Here is a 22,996-nt window from a genome sequence, read left to right as displayed (position 1 = left end):
CTTTACTGCAATTGTTTCAAACCCCAAGTAGACCTTTCACTAAATGGTCGAGAATGAAAGCAGTTAAAGCATAAAGTGTTCTAAGTTTATGAAGTGTTACTCATAACGGTCAAGGGTCCCCAGTTTCACATCAGAAATTATCCTGGTCTCGCTTCGGCCTGGCATTGTCCTTCATCAAGGGCAGGGATTTTTAAACCGAACAAACAGCAGCACACACTGAGGAATTTATAAAGAGAATCCATCTGTTTTCTAACTGTTGTTACTCTTTCTAAAACTTACAGGCTTCCCTCATTATCCTAGAGGCACTCCTCGACCCATTCCATTGTCACTTGGCATTCAGGAGAGAAATGAAGCATCCCCTGCTCTCTGACTGGAAACTGATTAGGTTGAGCCACTCCAAAAAGCTGCACTTTGAACTTGTCTAGCCTCTTAAAAACCTCACTGAACTGAACCTCACAACATCTTTGGGAGGTAGGTAAGTAAGTAGTGTCTGTTTTATATCTGGGGGAACCAAGCCCCAGAGGCAGGCAATAACCTCCCCCTGCACATACCGGAAGTCAGTGATAGAAACATGAATGCATGTGCTCTGCTACACCCCTTTATCAGAAGCCTTGGTAAATTTGTTTTGGTGTCCTGAATAGCTGCTGTGTGCAGTACATCCTTGCATTGTGGCATTATCTTACTCTAGAGTGTGATGGCAAAGACAGGAACATGAATTAGCTAAGAAGGATTTATCTTGCAAAGAGATTACCATTGCAAGGACATTTCAATGAGAACATGAATAATTCTTTACTTTGGTGATGATGATTAATGCTTTGACATCAGCAACCCCTGGCATGGCCATTGACAGCAATAGATTTCACAACAGGAAAATCTGGCTCCCCAAGCCAAGAACATTAATAGAATTTAATTCCAGTAAATAATAATAAAAAAGTAACATTTGCAGATGACACACAATTTCAGTATTAAACATAACTGAAAGAACACACATCCTTTCGGCACTCCTAAGACTCTGTCCTAGCACTTAATTATTTTTCATATGAGGTATCAGTCAAGATCTGCAACTAGTCAGCTTTTGTCTGTAGAATCACCAGGGGAAGACTGAATCACCAGTGGAAATACCTGCGCCTAACAGAGTTAAGCATGGGCTGAACTGGAGCCAACACTCCTAGTGCTGATTTCACAATTTAATAATTAGTAATAGGAAGGCACGGCCACTGTCCCATTTTCCTTCCCTCTGTATTTCCCAAAGTATGGGATGTACTTCCCAAGGGGGGTGTGAAGGATTAGCCATGGGGATATGGAAAATGGATATATTCAAATGGTTAAGACTTTAACGAACAACTGAATAGGACCCCAGTTGGTTTCAGCTTTCAAAAGTCTGGGAAACACTGCTTCACCTGGTCTCCCTTCTGAGGTTTGATCATGGAGTATTTGATGTGATTGGCCCAGTTTGTCACGTACACTAGCACATCATCTTATTCAGTCATAAGCAAGTTGCATTGTGCATCTGTTTATTTTTATCTTAGCGATATTTAAGTTTCAATATTTCTCAAAGATTTGGGATGCAAAGCATATAGGAGAGGTTCTATAGTAGTTGATCTAAGATCATGCATAGTACTCAGAAAGAAAAAGCCACTGCTGTGAATTCTCCTCTTCCATCTCGACAGTCATGCTTCTTCTGGTGTTCTTCAAAACAATGGCTGGAACCCCTTTTTATTGATGAAATAAGCAAGCCACCTCCTAGACAGCTCGCTGAAAGAGGGATCTCATGCCCAAACTAAAACGGCAAAGGCAGTGATTGTGTGTCTCAGTCGTGTTTTGTTAGGAACTCCAAATTAGGCAATTCTACTGTCACTATATATGGTCCTCTATGGCATTTGCACCACAACCTAATGAGAAATCCTTTTCCATAAAGAGAATGTAAAATACATTTTATGAAGTGTTATTAAAAATTATAAAATGGCATTTGGAAATTCTGTATTCTGCTGGGTCAATAATGATATCGAAGGTCTATTCATCCATTTATATGGCCCACCATTGCTGTAGAATGTGAATGCCTCACAATTATCCTTACACCACTCTTTTGGAAGTGAGGAAGCACTACCAGATGGGGGGAACTGAGCCCTATCCCCTCAAAAGGTATTTAGGCACTACCAGAGAAAGTAAGTGACTTGCATAGGGCCACATTCCCAACTCCTGGTTCTCTGGTCTTTCAGGCAGGAATTATTCAGCTGAATTGCAAATGCATCAGACAGAAAATTGCCAGTGCTTCTCTTTTTTTAATCCATTAGCTCCATTTGAAGTGTCATGACGCTTCACCTGAGTGGATCAAAGCACCTGGCTCTGCTGCAAGATGGCATGCTATGGTCAACCCGAATAGTGATGAGAGGAAGAAGGCAATTTATTAAAAGCTGGGGAATAAGTACCTAGCAAGCAAAGCAGAAAGTATGTGTCTGTGTGCGGGCACACATGTTGCTGCTGTATGGAAAGTATCACTGGAAGAAACTGGAAGGAAAAAAGATATTTATTTGGAGTTACACCAAGTTCCAGGTCCATTTTTTTACTTTAAACAATTTAAGTTGGAACTGTTTCTTGGAAGAATCACATGACTTTCAAAAAAGCAGCAAATAATTCCTAATATTTTGATTTATAAAGTCATTAGTGTCAGCAAGACACTCCAGAGCGTGCATCACTTCTTGTGTGGTTATGACAGTCTTATACCCAACAAGGAACGGGGTGCTATTCCAACAAAACACAAACACCCTAGTGTTATCTTATTTTAACAAAAACCCTAGGTGTGATTCTTATTGAATCTTTGATTTCTTCCTGCTGCAATGCTGGTGAAGGGGCAGAATAGACTAGTTACCGCCCTCTTGACCCCTCTTTGCAAACAATGACAATACTATACTAAAAGAGAGTGATGGCTTTTATTGGGTAGGAAGGATATATTAACATTTTTATTGTGATAAATAAACCTTTTGATCTTATGTATGTAAGTGACACAATAGGTGACTGTGCATAATGGCTATGATTAATGTATAATGTTCAAAAAGGCATGGAATGATAATCTTCAAGAAATATGTTATGGGGAAATGTATTGATCTGCCTCGCCTACATGAAATAGTAAAGTTATTTTAATTTCAGTTTATATTTAGCTCATGAGAGGCCTACAGTAAGTGCTTTCCAGGTACTCAGTCCGGATCAATATTTATGAAAACTCACTACAGAATGCTGCTGACTCTTACTTTGTAGGCCAAAAATGGATACAGCCACCCATTTACACCACTACATATAATTTAGGAAATCTGATTCCAGAATTACAGTCAAAATTACTCAAGAAAAATAACTTAATTTCTGATGAACAGATGGAAACAAATCTCTTTACCCTCCTACACTCCCAACTTTGGGGGGGGGGGAGACATTAAGCTATTACACTCAGTAATCGTGAGATCAAAACCACTTAGATGAACGTTTATATTCATGCAAGTAACCAGATTTCCTCTGCACACCCTCACCTTACACACACACACAAACCTCACCTTGAGTTTCTACAGAAGTTCCATGCCCTTTTTCCCTAATAAGCGTTGAAGCTTAAGTGCCTGGCAGAGCTATTCTAGTGGCACGCATAAAGCACTCCTATACTTATGTCTTCCAAATGCTTTATAGCTCCTCACTATGTAATCTTAGTCTTCAGCTTCTTCATAGTGGGCATAGCCACTAGCATAGGTCCTTCCTAAATTCAAGTTACTGAATAAATCTGTAGTCTCTGTTTCAGAATCCTTCCCTCCCTCCTCATTGTCTTCCTCATCGTCATCCTCTGCTTCATCCTCTTCATATTCGTCGTCATGATCACCTGCATCTCCATTCTTGCCCGATGAGAGGTTCTTCCAGTAGGCATCATAGCCAGAAGCTCCATCTGCCTCTTCACCTCCTGTCTGCCGGCCAAACTTCAGAGAGCGTGCTGTGAATAGACAATAATTAAATTCTTATTTTTCAGCCTCAGTCATAAGTCACCCACTCATCAGTGGAGCATTTGACATTTCTCCATCTACCATCCATCTTCACCACCTACTCAAGAGCACACTGTCAGCAAACAGCCCAGGACTACAATGATCAGTCTCTTGAGAGACTAACTGGTTATTTTCAGGTTGAATCCTTAAAGTCAGAGCACCTAACTAAGACAGACCCTTTTTCTGCTGCTCCATATCCAAAATATCCTATCTCCAGAGATATTCATATATACAATAATGTATCAGATATTTTATTTAGATCATAAACTCTTCAGGACCAGAACTTTGCCTGTAGAGCACACTTTTGGTACTGTAATATGTATTTTATATAGAGATACATAGCACCAAAGATAATGTGTGTTTTTATGGATAAGCAGTGTTGAGTAAGCAGACTCATATGGGTATCTTCTAATGAATTTCAGCATGCTATTTCTTGATGGTGAAATAAGAAGTGACAGAGCAGAAGTAAACAGTGATCATGGGTGCTTCTTCCTTATACCAAAACTTGAAAGTAGCACTCAAATTCATAATGTTGTCAACATCCAGGGCACAAATATCAGTCCTAATGAAGAGAAGTTGCAGCTCAGAGTCAGCAACAACTCAAACCAAGTTCTCTCAATGTAAATATGACAAACTCCCCAAAATATTCCAAAGCATCCAAGAACTTCAACATTCCCATACACATAAACATCCCTACACGGCAACCAATGGCATCACATGTTGCCAGTTTAAAAAGATGAACATATTAAGTTTTCAAACACAGAAAATAAGACTCCTAGTAAATTGACTTGCTAAATCAGAGACACAGCATTTGTTCCATTAGCCTTTAAAGGACAGCCCTTACTTGACATGCTCAGATCCTTTGTCTCCTGAGTTTCATGCCCACATTTAGGGCAAGGAGGCTCTTTTCCCTTTTCTTGCTTAAAAACCTTGCTTCGGGTGTGATCATCACAGAAACAAGCCTGAAGGGTGGAAAGAGGATAACAAAAAGGATAAAAGTTATAGTCATAACATAATACTCTTCAGCAGGCAAAAAAAAGTTAAATTTCTAACAGCACCAGGGTAATCTGACTGAGATTAAAATTTAACGAGTTCTTTCTGTAGTGGGACTGGAATTCATGTACAATCTACCCACTAACTACTTCTGTGTTGTACAAGGTTCCACTGCCTTCTAGGGAAGGGAAGCCACGAGGATGCTGGAACTGGGAAAAGAGGATGGTGGCAGGGGAAGCAGGGTCCTCAAGGAGTGCCTCGTCTTGGAAGTTGTCAGCCGGGAGGCTGGCTCCTGGGGAGAACTGGCCTCAGTCACTGGGAGCACTGTCTGATAGACCTCAGCCATACGGATAATGGGTTAGTCCAACAAGTTAAAAGAAAACAAAACTAAACTAAACTTCAAATGTCTGTCTTGCAGGACAGTGTGTTCATTGTCCTGCTAAATGGAACCTCTCCCTGCCACAGTCAGTCAGTCTGTAATTAAAAGAATTAGTGAATTAGTACTAATTAAGCACCGACAGTGTGCTCAGCACTGTCCAAGACACCTCAATAAAGACAGTTCCTGCTCTGAACTCTGAGGCGCACACAGTAAGAATAGTAGACTGAGAGAATGGAGTTAATTAGATTGATTCATTTTGTTTATTTAAATTGCCCTCCAATGAAAAATGTTGGGGTGGACAGTGCATTTAATTTGATGTAAGACTTTAGGAATGATCCAAAGGAGGAAAAGGTGGAGGCCTGGGATACTGGAATGGGAGAATCACATGCTCAGTGCAGAGGAAGCAGCACTGAAGACTGTATGAAAATGGGAGCAGGAAACAACTGAGAAGAGCCTGGCTACACTAACAGAACTGAAGGCTGAAGGGGGGCAAGAGGGCGTGCTTGTGGGGGAAGGGGGAAATTATACCAAATGAGATGAGAGACCCAGGCCAAGATGGAGTCATCACAGGGCCTCAAAAGCAAGAATGAGAAATTGAGAACTTAAAAGTGCTGGACCACAGGGTGCCAGTGAAGGCATATGAGGAAGAGCGTGATGAGGTTTGAACAATGGGAGAAGATCATTTTAGCAGTTGTTTTAGCAGCTAGATGGACTGGGAGGAATCAGTGTGGGATCTGGGAACCCAAAGAGGAGGTGAGAGAATCAAAGCAAGACATAATGGGGCACAGACAAGTATTTGGGCCATACAGCCCTTACCTCATACAGAAGGTATGAGTTTTTTATATATTGTGGAGGGCGATGTGACAAGACTTGGTACCAGAAGGACACGTAAGGAGAAGGAGTTACAATTATAGCTACTTTAAGTATCTGTATTTTTACCTTACAACGCAGGCATGAATGCTGCCCAAGCCGATTACAGGAAACACCTGATGAAAAAATGGATAACATCAAACTTTGAAAATGAAAGGTAACTTGGCTCTTTTCTTCTACTTTTTACATCCAGATCAGCTCTCCAGTTCCCTGGGTAGCCTAAAATCACCAGTGTCACCAAACAAAATGAAAAGATAATACAGGGAAATACATATTTATCCAAATATTATATTATTTGAAAGGGCCCTTCATTTCTCAGCAACTTTTCCTGATCAACAGTTCCGAAAGCTATCCAATTGCAGAGTTGTCTGCCACTGAAGTTTTTAACATACAAAATCATTTACTTTTATACTCTAAGTTCAATGTATTTTTTGAAGTCCTTACAATAAGTGTATCTTGCTACAATCATACTCCTATTCACTGTAGTTACAGTTGTACTGGGCTACTTTATCGCTGTTTTTAAGAGTTTTATATACTGAGTCTACTATTTCATTAATAATTTGGTATAAGTTTGGGAGCAAATGGTCCATTACCCACTCAAAATCAGTTTTTTTTAAAAAGATTCAAATATTTTTGTGTTCTCACATCTTTACAAACATGTTGGAGTTGACTGAAACCACAGTTTGTTCACAAGGTGGTTTCACCACAGTTTGTTCACAAGGTGGTTTCACTGCTTCTTTTTTCCTTGTGGTATCAAAACAAAGAAAACAAAACAAAGCCAAACCCCCACCAGAGCTGAAAAGTAATTTTAAATGGAATGTAAGGGCAGAATGCTGATTACCCTTATTTTCCTAATTTGAAAAGGATTTGATGCTTAGCAACTTGCAAAATTGAGCTGTCTGTGAGTAGTTTTATAAAGAATTGTCTGTCATGTCCTTATTTAAATCATACCTCATTACATATATTTACATATACAATCTAGTGTAATGTTATTGATAGCAAATACACAAGTAGCAAGGAGCAGAACTGGGTTGATGGTGTCTTTTTAAAATCGAGGCTGCCTTAACATTTTCATGTTGTTACTTTTATCTCCACAACAGGGAGTACTGTAAATGAAATGAAATAGGATTTTATGCCTAAATGAGGCTTGTTGGATAAAGAATGCATGAGCATGCACAGCTTGTTTTGAATCTTTAAAACATTTTATCATGTGTGCGGTTTATAACGAAACCGTCATCTCTCTCTCATCCAATTGTGAGAACAAGCTTTTAAAGCTTCAGAAATGGACAGGAGGGATTCTTCCTTTTGTGAATGCTGAGCAAGGGTGTGGGATCTGTCATATTCAAAGGCACCGTGAACTGTAATTAGTACATTGAAGTATTCCCACGAGTAGTCTGCACTTTTAAATGTTTTGTTTTGCTTTTTACAGCTACGTTTTATATTTCAAACTTATGAAATAGAACATTTTTCGAAGCTAGAGTGGGATTGGCCATATCTGTTTGACAATACTAGTTTTATATTAAATTTAAACACACTCAGTCCATCTCTCTAGTAGGACTACCCTGCACTGCAGAATGTGGAACCCTTGTAAAGTAACTTCTTCACTCACTGTAACATCACAGCTGTGAATTAAGAGTCAACCCATCAAGAGAAAATTATCCCTTTTGAGCAGCAGTTGCTGCTCCAAGGGTGCTTCACAGGAAGGCATTCTGGCACTACATAAAGGGGAGCTAATCAAGGCTCAGGCAACAGTTGGCAGGGGAAAAAAGGGATGAGGGATGAAAAGGAGAGGGAAGACTTAGAAAAATAGATTATAACATTTAAAACAGGAATATTTTGAATCATGAGCTTCCATTGGGGCCAAGAGCTTAGTAGATTCAATAAAGGATTGTGCATTTATATGGACAACAAGAACATGTAGACAGGATAGCAAGGATTTAAAAAAAAAAAAAAAAGGCAAAACCAAAACCAAACACAACCAAGTTTTGAAAGCAATATAAAGCCTCATGGGTCGGGCATAAGCCATCCCCTAATTAACAAGAAGAAAATTATCCAATGGACAGTATGTTTCATTCATGCCTACTACCACTTTTTTTTCCATCTTCCTCTGGAATTGGCTATGGCTGGATACTGGACTAGCTAGACCACTAGTCTGATCTGATATTACAATTCCTCTGTTCCTGTAAGGTTTCAAGTCCATCTGAGGTTTTTAAATTTTGCCCACATGATTTTATGACTGTACCAGACCCCCTATGGTAATCAAAATTTGATAGTTTGCAGTTTTCTGTTCTTTAGTCTATGTATTAAGGTATGTGTTGTTAAAATATGAATGTTGACCCTTTGATTTATATAGATATTAGAGAGAGAGAGACAGACAGACATACAAAGCCTGTTGACTTCGGGCTTTGGATAAAAAAAAAACTTCCCTACTCCTTCTGCATCCTTCTCACTCCTCTTCATGCCTTCATCTGTGCTGTATTCTACACGATAGGCCAGGTGCCTGATTCAAGTCCGTCCTCAAAACTCACTTCTTCAGATACTAACCCACACTGACCAAAAAATCTTGTCTTCTATTCAAGGAGTTCAAGCTGAACCACAAGGAATCTGGGGAAGTGCAGCCATGCTAGACAGAGCTTACATTATTTTTAAGGGACCAACAAGAAAAACTCCTATTGCCTAACCAGCTGGGATAATCACACTGGACAAGTGAAATACCAGGCCATTTTTCACCACCTAAGCAGGTATTATTACACAGTAGGAAAAGGTGAATCTGTTTAACATTGGTGAAAGGGGTTTTAAGTGGATAACTTACATTTAAATGTCTCTGCCTCCAAAACTTGGCAGCTGGCTTGATGCTCAAACTGATCATCTTCACAGAGGAAATTATGACAAAAAGAGCAACTGAATATTCTGCCTCCTACAAGATTTATCAAGACAAATAGAAAAAATAGCAAGCATGGGTTAAAAAAACAACTCCTCTCTTTTACTCATGCCACTTAGGCAGCTTTACGTGGGTTTGACTAAGAATAAATTTTCCCTTCTGTCACAAAACACTTAAGAAGAAAATCCCATATTAAACATTGTCCATCTGGCATTATGCTGACATATACTACATATTATAATGACACAGGCTAGCATAAAAGTGAAGCAAGGAACACTACTGGTCATTTTATTCTCATCATGTTTTGGTTTGATTATGGCTGAAAGAGATCATGTTAAGACATTTTTGGGCCAAAATATCCCTTTTCCATGCTCACCATCCCCTCTCCAAAATATAAATTTGGTTCAAATACACAACTGGAACTCCACAATTGGAGACTGGTGTGGTTTGATCAAGGAGCTGGTATCAAAGGAAACAAAACACCTCTTCTAGTGCAAGGAAAGGAGCAAGAATACCAGAGAGACAGCCAGTGTTTACACACCTGTTGGAGTGATATAATTACATAAGGCTCTCAGACACTAAGGTGATGAATGCAGTATAAATGTCTAAGTAGATGACATAAATACTCCTGAGTTGTAATCCCATTTTAGACAGATTACCTATATGCTCTTGGGCACGTAATTTAAATTCTGTCTCAGTTTACCCATTGTAAAATGGGGATAATTCTTAGTGAGCTTCCAGGTGTGTTTTAAAGATTAGCTAATATTTTTGGAGTGCTTTGAAGATGTAAAATGCGACATTAAGTGTTGAGTGTTACAATAATCTAGATGAGGGATTCTCAACTTCTTTCTCTCGGGCCCCCCTTCCCCAAAACATGCTATAAAAACTCTGTGGCCCACCTGTGCCACAATAACTGGTTTTCTGCATATAAAAGCCAGGGCCGGCATTAGGGGGTAGCAAACCGGGAAACTGCCTGGGGCCCACGCCATGGGGGCCCTCACAAAGCTACATTGTTCAGGCTTTGACTTCAGGTGACAGGACTCAGGGCCCTGGGCTTCTGGCCCTGGGCTTCAGGCCCATGCAGTGGGCTTCAGCTTTCTACCCCGGACCCCAGCAAGTCTAATGCTGGCCCTGCTTGGCGGCCCCCCTGAAACCTGTTCATCGCCCCCCAGGGGGCCCCAGACCGCTGGTTGAGAACCACTGATCCAGATGCTATAGGCAAAAAATTAGTTTTCTTATCCTTCAATCTTAAACAACTTACCATGATCCCAGACACCTCTTTCACACTCAATGCATTCTGCATCTGCAAGAGGGCAGATACAGGCATGTGTGCTGAGACACTTCCTACCATGGCAGACCCAAGCTTCACAGAAATCACATATTGCACCCTACAAGCACAGAAAGACATCATCTTGGAACATCTATCATACCAAAAGAGAAATTCTGCTTCTGTACTCCAGAATGTGCCCACATATCCGCTCAGGCTATCAGTGGGCTCATTCCACTTTAGGGGCATCTGGTTTGAGGGGAGGTGAAGGTAAGGCATAATACCTCTTTCACCTTTACACCCAGTAGCTAGAAATGTATCCAGATTCTAATCAAGTCCTTTCAATATTCAGCTCATGTTCTCGGCATTCACTTCTGCAGGATATAATATAATCAACTGCACTTTGGTTTTGCTGTTTTATTTTTTCCATTAATGTCTTGAATCTTAGGCATGAAAAATAGCTTTCTCCCCTATAATTTATGGATATGATCTTGCAGCCTTGTTGACATATATGAGATAACGCTCTGGTAAAAATACAATTTATCAAATCAAAGACCACTCAAGTTATTCTTACAGCTTAAATCAACTATTTAGATTTAATAACAAACTCTACACTCGAACTCTGACCTCTTAAGACAGTAAAGGTCATATAACATACGAAAAATAAAGCAATAATTAAGTAATCAGTTTATAAACAATTTCATGTTACAGTTAAAGTTCATAGAATCATAGAATATCAGGGTTGGAAGGGACCTCAGGAGGTCCATCTAGTCCAACCCCCTGCTCAAAGCAGGACTGATCCCCGACTAAATCATCCCAGCCAGGGCTTTGTCAAGCCTGACCTTAAAAACTTCTAAGGAAGGAGATTCTACCACCTCCCTAGGTAACGCATTCCAGTGTTTCACCACCCTCCTAGTGAAAAAGTTTTTCCTAATATCCAACCTAAATCTCCCCCACTACAACTTGAGACCATTACTCCTCGTTCTGTCATCTGCTACCACTGAGAACAGTCTAGAGCCATCCTCTTTGGAACCCCCTTTCAGGTAGTTGAAAGCAGCTATCAAATCCCCCCTCATTCTTCTCTTCTGAAGACTGAACATCCCCAGTTCCCTCAGCCTCTCCTCATAAGTCATGTGTTCCAGTCCCCTAATCATTTTTGTTGCCCTCCGCTGGACTCTTTCCAATTTTTCCACATCCTTCTTGTAGTGTGGGGCCCAAAACTGGACACAGTACTCCAGATGAGGCCTCACCAATGTTGAAGAGAGGGGAACGATCACGTCCCTCGATCTGCTGGCAATGCCCCTACTTACACATCCCAAAATGCCATTGGCCTTCTTCAAGTTACAAGACTACAAAAACTACAAACCTCAATAAACTTCAATTTTAATATTTAACAGACAGAAGATTTCCTATCTCACATATGACAGCAACTTCACAATATACTGTACGCATAGGGATTTAATGGAGTTACATCAACATAAAACTGACATACTGGAGTGAAGAATCAGGCCCACAGAGTTAAGATTCAATGAAAAAACTGTTGCATTTAAGGCACAGAATGATTATGTTGTTGCAAACAGTCCACTACCTAGAGGAGGCAGCTGCAGAGATATACTTACATTAATTTTTCACACAGGAGCCCCATCCCCCTAAATTTTAATTTTTTAAGAATTTCTTTGGCAATATTCACATTTACAAAGAATACTTTTGGTATTTCACAGGGACTTATCACTTAACTATATAAGGGAGGAAAAATAAGTTACTGATTTACAGAACAATCACTATCAATAAAATTATTTATGGTTAAACATTGTTCTCAGTGACTGCATTCTAAAAATCTGCATAACTCCATTAGCTTCAATGGCATTAATCTAGATTTATACCATTTTAATGGAGAGTGGAACGTGGCCTTTACTGGTTTGGTCACAAACCTGTACATGCTTAACTTTACTTATGTGAATAATCCCACTAAGCTCATTGGAGCTACTCAGGTATGTATGTAAAGATACTTAAGTGCATAAGAGTTTGCAGGATCTGCACTTAAAGTGTTAATTTAGGTTTGTAGTCCTATGGAGAAGTATTTTGTTATAGTGTATTGAGTCTGATATTAGTCTATAAAAAATAAAAGCCCTAATCACAGAAGGAACTATTATTAAGGGACCCCCAAACATGCTATAAAAACTCCACAGCCCACCTGTGCCGCAATAATTGGTTTTCAGCATATAGAAGCCAGAGTCGGCATTATGGGGTAGCAAGCAGGACAACTGCCTTGGTCCCCAAGCCACAGTGGTCCCCGTGAAGATACATTGCTCAGGCTTCAGCTTCAGCCCCAGGTGGTGGGGCTCAGGGACCTGGGCTTCAGCCCCATGCGGTGGAGCTTTGGCTTTCTGCCTTGGACCCCAGTGAGTCTAATGCTGGCCCTGCTTGGAAGCCCCCCTGAAACCTGCTCGAGGCCCCCTAGGGGGCCCCGGACCCCTGGTAGAGAACCACTGTTCTAGTCTGACCTTCTGTATAACACAGACCACAGAATTTTTGAAGAATTCTGCACATTGCTCTCGTCTTCCAAAAGACAACATGCTTTTGTATACATACCACCATTGCAAAGCCAGTACTGTACACACCAGCGTGTTTTATAACACAGTCTGAAGACTTCATCATACATTTTGTTTTCCCTATTAATCCAAAAACAACAAAAAATTATTTAGAGTCAAAACAATTTAGAGTGAATGACAACGTAAAAGCAGTGAAAAATAGGGAATTTTAGTAGTTACTTAAGTACATAAAAGGCAAAAAAAAAAGGGGGGGGCAACAAAACAACATGCAACACGCTATCACACCTCTTTCTCTGATCCTCCAGAACAAACTGATTATTTGTTTTTCTTATCCATTTAGGCCCAAATCTTTCTCACCTTACTTCTGAGACTGTAAATTCTGTAGGACTGGGCCCATGTCTTCCTATGTGTTTTGTAGCCTGCTGAGCACTCTGTCAGCACTTCACAAATTATCAAAAATCACATAAAAATTAAAAAACATTTTTTAGATTGCAGAGTCAAACAATCAACATTTTTACCACTCAGTAATAGTGACCATAATGTAATTAAATTTAGCACCCTTGTAGTGGGAAAATATCAAAACATCCCAGCACAGTAACATTTAACTTTTAAAAAAGGAATTACAAAAGAATGAGGACGCTGGTTAGCTGAAAATTAAAAAGAGCCCTCACAAGGGTAAAATACCTTCAAGCAGCATGAAGACCACTTAAAAACACCGTTAACAGAGGCTCAGACTAAATGTATACCCCTAATCAAAAAAGACAGGAGGACCACAAAAGAATACCACCATGGCTAAACTTCAGACTAATGGAGGCCATGGCGGGGTGGCAGTGGACGGAATCTGGAAGTCAAATCCTAAAACAGGAAGGAGCACAAACTCGGGCAAGTAAAACATAAAAGTATAATTAGGCAGACCTAGAAAAAATTTGAGAAGCAACTTGCTAAAGACACAAAAACTAACAATAAGATTTTTTTTAAGTACATCAGAAACAGGCAACCCGCCAAACAGGCAGCGGAGCCACAGATAACAAAAGTGTAAAAGGAGCATTCATGGACATCAAGGCCATGGTAGAGAAGCTAAATGAATTCGCTGAAGCAGTCTTCACTGGAGAAGATTTGGGGAAGATACCCGCATCAGAGCTATTCTTTTTGGGCATACTCTGAAGTACTGTCCCTGATTAGAACAAATTGATACCCTAAACTAGAGGTGGGCAAACTACAGCTGGTGGGCCTGTCCTGCCCGGCCCCTGAGCTCCCAGCTGGAGAGACTAGCCCCCGGCCCCTCCCCTGCTGTCCCCCCGCAGTCTCAGCTTGCTGTGCCGCGAGCACTCTGGGCAGCGGGGCTGGCTCCAGCCAGGCAGCGTGGCTGCCAGAGGTAAAGATGCGGGGAGCGGGGGGTTTGGATATGGGTTACGGTCCCGGGGGGGCGGTTAGGGGCGGGGGGGTCCCTGGAGGGGGTGGTCAGGGGACAAGGAGCGGGGGGGGGGGTTGGATGGGCCGGAGGTTCTGAGGGGGGCAGCAGTCAGGGGGCAGTAAGTGGGAAGGGGCAGATAGGATGCGGGGGCCAAGCTGTTTGGGGAGGCACAGCCTTCCCTACCAAGCCCTCCGTACAGTTTCACAACCCCGATGTAGCCCTCGGGCCAAAATGTTTGCCTACCCCTGCCCTAAATAGTAATAAGTCACCACGACAAGATGCTGCTCATCTAAGAGTTCTGAAGGAATTCAAATAGGAAATTTCAGAACTACTAATTGTACTACGTAACCTATCACTAAAGTCAGTCTCTGGTCCAGGTAACTGGAAATTAACTAATGAATGCCAATTGTTAAAAGGGCTTCAGAGGCGATGCTGGCAATTACAGACTAGTAAGCCTAATTTCTGTACTGGGTGTATTGGTAGAAACTACAGTGAAGAACAAAATGATCAGACACAGAGATAAACATGATTTGTTGGGGAAGAGTCAACAGAGCTTTTGTAAAGGGAAGGTGTGCCTCACTAATCTATTACAATTCTTTGAAGGAGTCAACAAGCATGTGGATAAGGGTAATCCAGTTGATATAGTGTACTTGCATTTTCAGAAAGTCTATGACAAGGTCCCTCACCAAAAAGCTCTCTAAGGAAACTATATAGTCATGGCATAAGAGGAATGGTCTTTTCGTGGATCAGTAACTAGCTGAAAGACAAGAAAGAGAGGATAGGAATAAATGGTCAGTTTTCACAATGGAGAGAAATGAACTGCAGGGTTCATTTCATTTCATGAAAAAATAAAACTGTACATATACACCGATAGATTCTAAATTTGCTGTTGGCACCCAAGAACAATATTGTGGAAATGTTGTGGAGAGTTCTCTGAAAACCTCCACTCAATGGGCAGCAGCAGTCAAAAAGGCTTAGCAGTATGTTAGGAACTATTTGGAAAGGGGATAAAAAATAAAACAGAAAATATCATAATGCCACCATGTAAATCCGTGGTGCATCCATGTTCAGTTCTGGTCATCCCATCTCAAAAAGGATATAGTGGAACTGAAAAAGGTTCAGAGAAGAGCAACAAAGATGATGCAGGATACGGAATGGCTTCCGTACAAGGAGAGACTAAAAAGATAACGGTTGTTCAGCTTAGAAAAGAGATGACTAAGGGGAGTTATGATAGAAATCTATAAAATTATGAATGGCGTGGAAAAAGTAAATACAAAAGTGTTATATACCCTTTCCCACAATACAAAAACCAGGGGTCACCCGATGAACAGGCAAATTTAATACAAACAAGGGGAAGTACTATTTCGCACAGTGCACAACTAATCTGTGGAACTCATGGCCATGAGATATTGTGATGGCCAAAAGTATAACTGGGTTCAAAAAGGAACTGGATAAGTTCATGGAGGATAGGTCCATTAATGGCTATTAGCCAAGATGGCTAGGGACACAATCTCACCCCCAGGGCGACCCTAAACCTCTGACTACCAGAAGCTGGGAATGGAAGACAGTGGTGTATCATTCCATAATTGCTGTTTTCTGTACTCTCCCCTGAAGCTCTGGTCTGGCCACTCAGAGACAGGATAGCGGGCAAGATGGACTATATCCTGAACCAGTATTGCAGCTCCTATGTTCTACACATTAAGAAATGCCACACTTAAGAGTTACCTCTGCAACCTTAATTCTGCCCCCTAGTGTGTCCACCTTGTGTACTGGATGAGGCCAGGGTCTGGAAAAAGTAATGTGTGGTCATGTATCTAAAGACTATCATAATACATACGCACAAAAGGGCTGAATGGCTAGTGCACAGGCAACTGCAAATCTTGCATTTCCTATCTTTTGAGTGCTTGACTTTGCAACCTTAGTAATGTTCTTTTAACACAGTTTTCATGGTATGCAATTTTATAATTTTTCCTTAAAAAAAAAGTATTAAAAATTCTACCATGTGGAACTGTAAATTAAACCCTCCATTATGCAGCATCAGCAGGTGCTTATAGTACTTTAGCTGCATGACAACCTACATTAGCTAACGGCAGGAAGGGTGGGGAAGGACTGCTGGAGTTATGTGCTGGGTATGGAAGGGTGGCTGGGGTCTCATCAGCATGGCTCTCGGTCCCCTTTCAGGACTTTGGGGGAGCTGGTGCCCTATACGGTACACCTAGAGGGGGGAACATTTTTAACAACTTTATAACTCAGGAGAATTTCATGGGACAAGAAAGCAAAAGGCATGCTTCTAGCCCTCAGGCTTTGTCCCTACCTAATTTCGAAGGCCCATTACAAACAATGAAGGTGTTAGAACTTCTTTAAAAATAGAGGGTTGGAATGTTTTTATGGAAAATTTTAGGCAGCCTAAATATAAGAATCACCACCAGCTCACCCTATGATACAAGTACCAAACAATTCTGATGGTCTTTATTGGGAAATCTTGGAAGCTAACATCTTTTTTGTAGGATACTTTTAGGAACATTTTCTTCTCTCTGTAAACATTTTTCACATCAAGATAGACAAGTTCAGCAAGACTCAATTCATTTAAAAGATGTGTAATGTACTAGAAGAGCAGAAAATGAACGTTTACCATTTTAGTGTAGTCGCTAATGAAAGAGAGAAGGGTTGTGAATGATGATATATAGTGGAATAGTATTACACACTAATGGCCTGGTTTTTCAGAAATGCTTAGCATCTGCAGCTCCCTGTGAAGTCAACAGGAATTGCAGGTGGTCAACACCTCTGAAAATCAAACCACAAATCACCAACATGCTTTATGGCAAGTAGAAAAATATGTAAAAAAATATGTCAAAGCTTGTTAAACCAGGAAAGCAACACAGTTCGTTTCAAAGTATAAGTCATATTTAGCCCCCCATCACCTCCCCTTTTAAGCAAGCACCAGTGCAAATAAGATTTAGTACCTGATCTAAAGTCCCCTGCCTTCAGTGGGAGTCTTTCCACTCAGTTGAAAGGGCTTTGGAGCAGTCCTTTAATGCACGTAAGTACTGTGCTAACAAGTTATACAATATACACATACAAGGCAAACAATTTATCACTGATTTAATTTATACTAAGAAATAAGCAGTGGTGATAACGTTGTCCTAAAAGCTGCAATATTTCCTGATTAAAAGAGCAGCGTTTTGGCAGCCTTTTTAACTTCGCTCGCAGCATCAAGCAATCCCACAGTCAATTATTCAAAGAGAGAGCCAGAATGTAGAACATTCTCAGTTATAACAAAGAGCTAAACATGTTTTTTTAAACAATAAATATGAGACACAAATCAAGGGCCAAAACCCTTTTGGGGTCAGTGAGACTATTCATGCACACAGGAGTTTGCACAATCAGCCCTCAACGGGCAAATTCTCAGCTGGGCAAATTGGCATAGCTCCATGAATTTATACCAGCTGACGATCAGTTTCTAGACAGACCTAGTTAAAATACTGAGACTTCATATAACAACACAAAAGGAATGCAGTGGGGGGGGGGCGGAGAGTGTATTTTCTTTTGCCAGTTATACTTACCACAATGTGCACAAATAGGCAATTTTTGAACAGAACTACAAAAGTAGCAGAAGGCTCTATTCTTCTGTCGTCTTGTCACATGAAAAAATCAAAACAAAGCGTTAAACAAAATCTTTAAAAGTAAAAATAGGTTAAAATGATGATGCGGAAAAAAAGCACATTTACCTTTGGCATTTATCACATTCCTGTGAAATGTAAATTATAAATAGTTATTTTTCCCCATGTAAAACAGTGTACAGTTTTTGTAATGATTCTGATATAATTTATAGTTCGGTAACCAATAGATATATATTTATATTGAAACACTCAAACTCCTCTTTAAATCCAAAGCTCAGGATATAACTAAATTACTAGATAAGTATAAAGAATGACTTTCTAATTTAATGCAGCCAGTGTAACTATATCATTGGTTTCACAGAAATTTAAAAATTGGAATCAGAAGTAGTTTTGGTTATTTTACCATTGAAGCATTACAAGGATGTTTAGCTAAATCTATATTGCCCCTTGAAGCTCTTATCTGCTTTTCACGTTCTCGACGATTCTCAGCCTTCTTGCGTGCACCTGTCTTCTTTTTAGGCATTTTTTCTTTTTCTGTCAGAAACAACAAAAAACAATACAGACACACAAATATTTTACACATATGGAAGCATTAATTAGTCCTTTAATTAGTCATGCCCTATAAAGGGAAGTATTCTTATTTCAGCATTATCTACTTCCACTCATTCCTTTCTCTGAAAGCTCCACCTCTTCATCTTTGAATGTAATTTAAGGGTCCAATCCCATAAACACTGAATTAGCTGTAGTCCCAATGACTTGAATGGAGCTACTCTGTACTGAGCTCTGTGCTTGGCAGTATGTGCCATATAATCCATCTGTAAGGTAGTGGTGATGGTTTTTTGTTGTTGCTTTAATTTCGCCACTTGTCTTACTAATGGATCACATATGAAGTTTATTTCGCTCTTTCACCTCTCTCTCTTCCCTCAAATCTAGACACAATCTGGTTATTTCAGTCAAAGAGCACTGTTCTTCAACTGCAAAAGTCAGAGTATTGCAGCAATGCAAACTTAACACTTCACAAACAATTAGAGAGATGTGACTTGATTATAATAATGACCATACTGAGTCAGACCAATGTTCCATCTAGCCTAGTATCCTGTCTTTCAACAGAGGCTGGTGCTAGATACTTCAGAGGGAATGAACAGAACAGGCAATTATCGAGTGATTCATCCCCTGTCGTCCAGTCCCAGCTTCTGACAGTCAAGAGCTTGCCTAAGGGTATGTCTACACTGCCCACGTTACAGTGCGGTTGCGGCAGCGCTGTGACGTGGGCAGTGTAGACACGCTTTATCCCCCGGGGAGAGGTCTCCCAATAATTTAAAAAACCCCAAGAACCCCCAAACAAGCAGGTCGTAGCTTTATCACCAGGAGCCGCGCTGTCTCTACTGCCGCTTTTCAGCGCTAAAACTTTCATCGGTCAGGGGAGTGTTTTTTTACGCCCCTGAATGACAAAAGTTTTAGCGCAGAAAGTGGCAGTGTAGACACGGCCTAATCTTAAAATACCACAGTGGCGCAGCTGCACCAGTTCAGCTGTAGCGTTTCACTGTAGATACTGCCTGCGCCGACAGAAAGCGTTCTCCCATCGGCACAGGTAATCTGTCTCCCCAAGAGGTGGTAGCTAGGTTGACAGAAGAATTTTTCCACCAACCTAGCGCTGTCTACACACAAACTTAGATTGGCTTAAGAATGCCAGTCAGGGGTGTGGATTTTCACACCCAACTGATGTAGTTAAACTGACCTAATTTTCTAGTGCATACCAGGCCTGAGGGACATCCAGCGCAAGGGGCTGCATCCCTGACCATCTTGGCTAATAGCCATTGGTGGACTTATTCTCCGTGAAATTATGTAATTCTTTTCTGAACCCAGTAATACATTTGGCCTTCACAACATCCCCTGGAAATTAGTTGCACAGGTTGACTGTGCATTGTGTGAAGAAGTACTTCCTTTTGTTTTAAACCTGCTGCCTATTAATTTCATAGGGTGACCCCTAATTCTTATGCTATGTGAACCCCTAAATACTTTCCCTTTCTCTACGTCTATCATTAGCGTTTAGCGTGGCCACACTGCTACACGGGCATACAATGAACTGCAAGATCACAACCCTGAAACAGAAACAAACCCATCACCAATGGCCTCTGATATCTCAAGGTGTAAATCCGTATCTCAAATTTCACTCCAAAAAAAGCAAAAAACAAACTAAAAAAGCTTATTTGACAGAACAGTTATTCTGCTGAAGAAAAGGCTTTAGGAGAGCGTTACCACAAATTTCTGTGTAGAGGGCTAAAGAATTTAGTAACTTCTAAAGAAAAATTTTGTTTCCTAAGGGGGGGGAAAAATACCTATCTTCCCCTCTAATAGAGAAAGCAATATATTGTCTAGTCCAGATATTAAAATTTGCTTTTTGATAACCCATATAAGTCAGTTTGTTCACCTCTTCGCATTTCGCACCAGGTTTAAATCGTAGTAGAGTGTCATATTTTGTATTCAAAATTGCACTGCTGAGCTTCCTGCTGGCAACTGTCATTATTCTGGAGTGTGACATTTATGATGCTTAGAGCCCAGTATCAGATTGTAAACTAATTTACATGCTACTTTAATACTGATTTAACAATAAGCACTTTAATGTTTAGTATTTATACACAACCTTGTCATTGTTGATTTCAGATTCGGAGGAACCGAAATGGCAATTTTAATGAAAACCTTCACAGTTCAAAACCAACTGGATACACAGATGGCAACAAATGCGTAAGATGTGAATGTAAAGAAAGCTGCACTAAAAAAAAAAAAAAATGGTGCAGGTTTCTTTTAATAAAGACACCATCTCAAACAACCCATTCAACACTACGCAATAAACAACAACACTTTGCCCACTTATCGTTCTTTTCAAATCTCAAAATACTTTACAACTATTAATTAATCCTCAACATTTCTATGAGGTAGGTATCAACCTCATTTTACAGAAGGGTAAGATGAGACTCAGAGAGGTTAAATGTATTGCCAAAAATATACAGGAAACATAACAGATTTGCAAGCAGAATGCCGGAAACCTAGCCCCTGGTGCCGTTCTATAATCGCTACTTCCCCTCACTGTTAATTCCATACTGGCCTGAGTGTATGCTGCTACTCTGAAACCTTGACAGTAATGGTAACCCATGATGTTGTTATGGCTATAATGGGTAGTTGTAACAAATTGCACATCTGAGATAAAAGTCTGCTTCCCCCACAAGAGAAATCAATGTTTTCATAGTTAATGAGTTCAAATGTTTACACTTGGAGTAGGCTGTCCTTATCACCCAGATTCATATGCATGACAATTTATACATGCACATCAGTAGGATGCCCCATACAGGGAAGGCAGCTGAAAAGCACACCAGAACCTTTATTATAAGGAGTATTTGATCAAGGTGTCTATTAATCACTTTGAGCAGAATCTGTATGAAATTATATTTTAAATGTTTCCACTGTATTAACATCATTTGGTATTTATATTATTCAGTACAATGACTGTGCATATATCACTTAACTACCACACCAGCTATCCTCTCTAGTCACAAAATATGTAATGTCCTGCCACTTTTATTTCCTGAATGTCTTGCTCTTTATAGGCTGAATCCTTTAGGTTTTACCCAGGCAAGACTCCCAGGAGCCCTGTAAATACCAGCCAAATTACCGGCTGCCTTCCCTTTCAAATGAATGGCACAACTCTTGTACTGGCACTGGCTGCCTATTTCACCACCCTACACAGCAATTAGCTATCAATAAAGAAAATTCTCTACTGCGCCCACCTTTTCTGTTTGGTTATTAAATCAAAATTGCAGGGAACTATTTGAGGCACACATTCAAGTAGTTTTATGGCTTGATTTATGTTACTAATATTCCATCTAACAAAAATTCAGCGTATTTTTGTTCCTGATTATTTTAGGCTTGACATTTCATCTGTGACAGAATATTAGCGACCTCTTTGAAAGCTGGTGTCAATCATCCTGGAAAATCTTGCTGGTTAAACTTCAACAGAGTTACTAAAGCAGTAGCCACTACTAGCAGGATTTAGAAATAGCCATGTTTTCTAGAAGTGCTAGAAACCTGTCACCACTCATACAAGATATCTAGTATTGTAAGTCTTTAAACTGTAAACTCTTGGTAGCAGAGCTTACCAGTATATTGTTTAATGTCCAGCATACATTGTAGGCGCTAAAATAACTAACTTTTTTATGTTTTTGGAAACCACTGAGAACCAGAGCAGATTTTATGATTTACTGGACTCTAAGTAAGAGTGGTGCCTAAATCATGAGTTGTCACGCCCCTCAGGTGACCCCGTCTCCAGAAGGTGAGATCAAGTAGGACCTCCTGCCAATGACCCTAACACAGATCAAAGCGGGATTCTTTGGATCCAGCCTGCGAGGCATTCCCAGAAGCAAATTTTGGATCCAGCTTGCGAGGCGTTCCCAGTGACGATCCCTTAGAGTCGAGCCCGTGGTTTAAAATACTAAAAGCAAATATTACAGAACACCGTCCGCCTCCAGCTTCATTGCCCCCCTTCCAGGGCCAGGGGCGTACAATGTCCCAGACATAGTCAACCTAAGCCCTGGCCAAACCAATGAGAATGGAGGTGGCTGCTGATAAGCCCCGGCACTACGCCAGGGACCCGCTCCCGAGAAGTTTGCAGGCGTTGCCACCGCCCCCGGGGGAGCTCTAGGGTCTCTCCCACCCTCCCCCCCCGAACGTTGGGACACAAGTGGAACGCCAAAGAGCCCAGCATTCTTTCCGCCCCTGCTGATCTGGAACCAGGCGCAGCTGGCAGCCTGGGCCGACAAACCGCCCCCAGCGCCACGCTGCCCCTCACCTGGCCCCGCTCCTCCGGCGGCCGCCCGGCTTCTGCGCTGCGGTGAATGACTGTGCGGAAGCCGGAACCGGTCCCTCCTTAGCCGCTCTCGGCTTCACACACAGCAGCTCGCTGTGCAGCCTCGGAGGTTCCGGGCAGCGGCGGCTGGATCCCGGATCCTTTCT

General features: G+C 40.9%; 1 protein-coding gene across 1 annotated transcript; it reads right to left on the bottom strand.

Moving 5' to 3' along the window:
- Window positions 1-2,509: 2,509 nt before the first annotated feature.
- ZNF330 (zinc finger protein 330) lies at window positions 2,510-22,918 on the bottom strand. Its single transcript, XM_084626120.1, has 10 exons — window positions 22,833-22,918; window positions 18,393-18,523; window positions 18,098-18,117; window positions 17,933-18,003; window positions 12,996-13,075; window positions 10,398-10,524; window positions 9,068-9,172; window positions 6,325-6,371; window positions 4,858-4,975; window positions 2,510-3,964 (listed from the first exon to the last, which is right to left on the bottom strand). The coding sequence occupies exons 2-10, from the start codon at window positions 18,510-18,512 to the stop codon at window positions 3,687-3,689; spliced, it is 966 nt and encodes a 321-aa protein (XP_084482246.1). The 5' UTR covers window positions 18,513-18,523; window positions 22,833-22,918; the 3' UTR covers window positions 2,510-3,686.
- Window positions 22,919-22,996: the final 78 nt, after the last annotated feature.

This window comes from Lepidochelys olivacea, assembly GCF_965140295.1.
Source record: "Lepidochelys olivacea isolate rLepOli2 genome assembly, chromosome: 4".
Lineage (NCBI taxonomy): Eukaryota > Metazoa > Chordata > Testudines > Cheloniidae > Lepidochelys > Lepidochelys olivacea.
The sequence above is the reverse complement of the archived record's forward strand: the minus strand, read 5'-3'. Positions and strand labels throughout refer to the sequence as shown.

What these genes read in the sequence shown, in the direction of transcription:
- ZNF330 (XM_084626120.1), bottom strand. Translation starts at nt 18,512, where the DNA reads ATGCCTAAAAAGAAGACAGGTGCACGCAAGAAGGCTGAGAATCGTCGA. An exon ending in GGAGGCAGAGACATTTAAAT is followed by an intron (nt 6,372 to 9,067) that starts GTAAGTTATCCA and finishes TTTTTTCATCAG; the next exon opens with GTGTTTCCTGTAATCGGCTT. An exon ending in ATTCATGCCTGCGTTGTAAG is followed by an intron (nt 4,976 to 6,324) that starts GTAAAAATACAG and finishes TCCACCCTTCAG; the next exon opens with GCTTGTTTCTGTGATGATCA.